The 4,585-nt window shown below is 36.9% G+C and overlaps 1 protein-coding gene across 4 annotated transcripts; it reads right to left on the bottom strand.

Annotated features, from left to right (window-relative positions):
* Positions 1-204: 204 nt before the first annotated feature.
* Positions 205-4,263, bottom strand: LOC109793194 (mannose-1-phosphate guanylyltransferase 1). 4 transcript variants are annotated; one of them, XM_083071372.1, is made up of 6 exons: positions 4,102-4,263; positions 3,081-3,315; positions 2,157-2,286; positions 1,566-1,628; positions 1,222-1,461; positions 205-1,146 (listed from the first exon to the last, which is right to left on the bottom strand). In XM_083071372.1, the coding sequence occupies exons 3-6, from the start codon at positions 2,265-2,267 to the stop codon at positions 475-477; spliced, it is 1,086 nt and encodes a 361-aa protein (XP_082927498.1). In that variant the 5' UTR covers positions 2,268-2,286; positions 3,081-3,315; positions 4,102-4,263; the 3' UTR covers positions 205-474. The 4 variants fall into 4 exon arrangements, with proteins under 4 accessions (XP_082927498.1, XP_082927497.1, XP_020208249.1 ...); XM_083071371.1 differs by lacking the exon at positions 3,081-3,315 and adding an exon at positions 2,411-2,503; XM_020352660.3 differs by lacking the exon at positions 3,081-3,315 and having other exon boundaries at positions 2,157-2,281.
* Positions 4,264-4,585: the final 322 nt, after the last annotated feature.

Here is a 4,585-nt window from a genome sequence, read left to right as displayed (position 1 = left end):
AGGGTGGATCCTACACATAATATAATACAATGAAGTGCAGAACACGTATGCATACCCTTTGGGGCCGTAATAAGGAAATCTACCTAGTATTAGAAAAAATTCCCTTGGTCCTTCCGTTTCATGACAGAGGCCCACCATATCTGGTTCTTAGCGAAATTTATCTCAAATAATTACGTAAAAATCTCGACTAAAAAGAGAAAGGGATATAAATAACTTAATTTCTATACATAACACTGGAGATTACACGACTTAGAGACAGTATCCAAGTTTATACCCTTTACAAATACATAGACCTTTCGACATTGTAAATTATGGCATCACTCAGTTCTAATCGAAACTGACTTGTACAATATGTAGCAAAGAGAAAAGCATTGGGATGCAAGAAAAAAAGAAACCAAATTAAAAAAACAAACTCATTTCGGAATCAAGAACTTACTACCTCCTAATACATGCAAAGAATTTAAGACAGTAACCTCACATGACTATCTCTGGCTTCAGAATGTTTGACTTGATCTCCTTGTGGGGCAAAACTACACCACCATTGCTGTAAACTTCATCAGAAACATGGACATCTTCTCCAAGGATAGTCATATTCTCCACACGAGCCCATTGCCCAACAGTGGAGTGCCAGCCAATGATACTACTGGATATGCAAGTATGCTTTTTAATCCGAACTCCTCGCATGACTGTGCAGCGTGAAAGCCTGACACCTGACTCAACAATACAGCCAGGACCAATTGCAACATCCGGTCCAATGAGACATCCCTCGCCAATTTTGGCAGTCTCATGCACAATGACATTCCCCACAATGTGAGGACCACTGGCCAATTTAGAAGGATTCTTTTTCCTCAGTGAGTCCAGGTAAAGTCTCAGGCCAGAAATATAGTCCCTTGGCTGTCCAATGTCCATCCAGAATCCTGGCAGAACCATTGCATATAGCTTTTTCTCTGCTGCAATCTTTGGAAACACCTCTTTCTCGATAGAAGTGGGCCTCAGCTCAATTCGATCCAAAACTGAGGGGTTCAATAAGTAGATTCCAGCATTAATTTTGTTACCAACAAACAACTTTGGTTTCTCTACAAATTTCTCAACCTGCCCAGTAGTCTCCTCCATCACAACCACACCATATTTTGATGGCTCATCAACCTACACAAGGAGATATAAAAATATTGAAAACTCTAATGTGATATATATCTATATATTCTGTTACGATTCGGTTACCTTTGTCACCATTATGGAAGCCTCTCCTCCATGGGCTTTGTGAAATTCAATCATTTCTTTAAGCGGATACTCACTGATAACATCACTATTGAGAACAAAAAATGGCTCTCCTGAGTCATCTATCAGCTTATCCCTGGCAAGTGCCAAGGGGCCTGCAGTTCCCAGTGGTTCAGTTTCTTGAGAACAAGTGATTTTGATGCCAAGTTTTTCCTCAAAATCTTTCAAGAAATTCAACATCACCTACGAGAGGAAGTTTTACCGAAGTCAAAAATATAGAAAATTTATTTACATGAATCTCTTTGAGAGTGACTGCATGGTGTGGCAAGGAAATACAGAATTCTTACTTCTGGCTGGTAATTGATAGCTAGAACCACTTCACTGACGCCAATGGCCTTTAGAGCCTCTATCTGTAAAGCAAGTATAATTAAAAGGTAAATCAGTAGGATGCTCTACTAAGCAGTACATACACAGGTAGTGATAGGATGGTGTGGAGAACTAAAATTTAGAGAATCTATAATTTGACACACTAAAATGGTAAAAATAGGAAAATAATCAAAATTTTGATGGAAGTCAAGTTTTAGAACCATCATTAGTACCAAGATCATGATTAGAATGACAAATGTTGTTTTTCTTATCATATTTCTAGATGTGTTGCAAATCCCATAAAAAATACCAGAATGTTCACAGCATTCAGCTAGACTCAAGATGATTTGTTGGATAAGATAAAATAGTATGGACCATTCATCCATCTAAGAGTGCACAGACATGCAAATTTTGATTCAGTCAAAATTCTGGAAAAAGTAATTCTTGCTATGTAGCATTCTCCAAAAACTTTGATCAATCATCAATCCATTAAAAACAAAGAATATTTGTAATTTGCTCGTGTAACATAAGAAAGGTAAGACTTCAAGAAAAGAGACTTCAAAACGCCTTACCTGATGCAAAATCATGGGCTTGTTAGCAAAATCAACAAGAGGCTTGGGAACACTAAGTGTCAATGGCCTCAACCTTGTTCCAAACCCTCCAACCAGAATCAGCGCCTTCATTGTGATACAATGCCCTTTGCTTTTCCAACAAATTATAAATTAAAAAGCAGATCAAGAAGGAATAAGAGAGAACACAATCACAAATATGAGAAATAAATTCCACTCGGTTCTATAATAAATATGCATGCTAGGAAAGAACTTACACGGAACTCTATAGTGGCGTGTGTAAAAATAAAACTGGCATAAAATTTGCCCCCGAGTTGACGGGTGTTCAAAGGTAGGTGACACGAATACAGCTAAAGATGGTAACCGAAATGATCCGGAAAAAAAAAAAAAAAAAGAGAGTGCAGTCTGTCAAGGAAGCTCAAGAAATAAGACCCTGAAAAACTTTACACTCGTCCAGAATCCAAAAGAAGCAACAACAAGATCAAAGTTATGTGATCATTACACGAATCAAAGATCCACAAAAGAAAGTAAAGTGAAGCTGAAGGTTTATCCAGATATGAAAACAAGGACAAAATCCAGCTATACAATGACACTAGCTTTTAATGAGAAGGACAAAAAACGGTTTAACCCAGTGGAAGGTTTATCCATAAACGGTGCTATAGATAAACCGGAATCATGACGCATGGTTAACACTTGGCATTCTGCTATAATTTCAGTATGAGCATGTTTCCTTCTTTCAAATTAAGAAGATTTCCTACATAGCTTTCATGACAAAAAGATCTCCACCTAAAAAGCCTTCAAACTAAAGTGCATTGCATTAATTCTATATTAGAGAAACAAATATGCTAAAGATAGGGATATAAGTTTGGCTACTAGGAAATAAATCTTAAAAACAGCTGTGATATACTACTAATTCCAAATGTTCACCTTTTGTTGCATTGCTTGCTTTGTCAACAAATTTGAGCTAGAAACAAAATGCAAGAAATGGTGGGTGTATGTGTGTGTGTGAAGCATATTGAGCATGCTCTCTTAAGGGGAGTTAGTCTTCATCATCACCATATCTAGATGGTTGATATTGGATTTAAGGAAAATCAATCTTGACTATTCATATATAGTTATATCGTCAAGATTGGCTCTTATCACTCTTTCTTTTATAAGCCTCCTATATATATGCACATCAAACAAAAGGTCGAGTCAGGTTAGGTCAAATGTACTGGACAGCAGTAGAGCAAATATAATTGAGTATACTGACATAATCATATCAACATCGGGAAAAGGCTCCTTTATATCATTTTCAGGAATAAATTTCTCAAAAAAAACACATCTTGGAAAAAACATACAAGGGAGAGTTATTTATCTAGCTGAAGCAAGCTAGCTTTACAAATAAGCATGCACTGTATGGATCTCCTAGATCCATTGGATCCAAGCGCAATGTAACCAGCCCAATTTTGCATTGCATATCACTACAGTTTACAATTTACCCTTATCTCATGCACGGAATCAGAAATTTCACTAGTATTTCTATTTGAATAATAAAATACCACAAAAGCCTGAATTGAAGCAATGCTGCAAAGGCACCAAATCCATGAAAATGGAAATCAAATTACCAACAGATAAACCAAAAAAAAAAAAAAAAAACCGCAGGAATGAAACATTAACTCAGGCACCAGATCTGACACGTACACAATTGTTTTCACACAATTTAACACATAATGAGAGTAAAACACAATACAATTACGCAAACACCCTGTGAATTCGGAAAAAAAACCAAAACAGAGTAAACACGAATTCAAACAGGAACCGCACAATTGAGAACCAAAAGCGACGCAAATTACATTGTCAGGTAACTCATTCACAACAGCTCAATCTATGCAGAACACAAGCACCAGAAATTTATGAAAAGCAAAATAAGAAAACAAAAATCGAAAACGTAGACAGCAGAATTCACCTGGGAGAAAATCGAGATCCGTCCGCGGGCGAGTCAGAACCCACCAAACTCGAGCGAGTCAACCCAGCGAGTCAGAGTGGGTCTCGAAGAACAACCCAACGGTCCAGTATGTGAGCTGTTACGATGGCGTTGGTCACCGCTCGTCATCGTCCTTCTTTATATACGCGCCAACCATGCATCTATAATTACGCACAAGTTTTTTTTTCTTATTTATTTTAATTAATTAATTATTCATTAATTGGATTTCCTTTTGAGTCCCTCAAGGAACCTTAGGCCTTGTTTGGTGAAAGCGTCGGTGGGTACGGATTTCGCCCCCTGTCTCTTCAAAATTGGTTTTTGTTTTATGATTGGGTTGTTATTTCATTTTCTTCCTTTTTTCTATCTATTCGCAATTATATTTATGTTATTGTTTGTGATTGATTACAAAGGATATTAAGTTAGGGAAAGATACTACTAAACAAGTCATCCAACGTTATTTTAATAT

This window comes from Cajanus cajan, chromosome 3, assembly GCF_000230855.2.
Source record: "Cajanus cajan strain Asha chromosome 3, NIPB_CcT2T_4, whole genome shotgun sequence".
Classification (NCBI taxonomy): Eukaryota; Viridiplantae; Streptophyta; class Magnoliopsida; order Fabales; family Fabaceae; genus Cajanus; species Cajanus cajan.
Note: the sequence above shows the minus strand (reverse complement) of the source record. Positions and strands in the feature narration are given on the sequence as shown.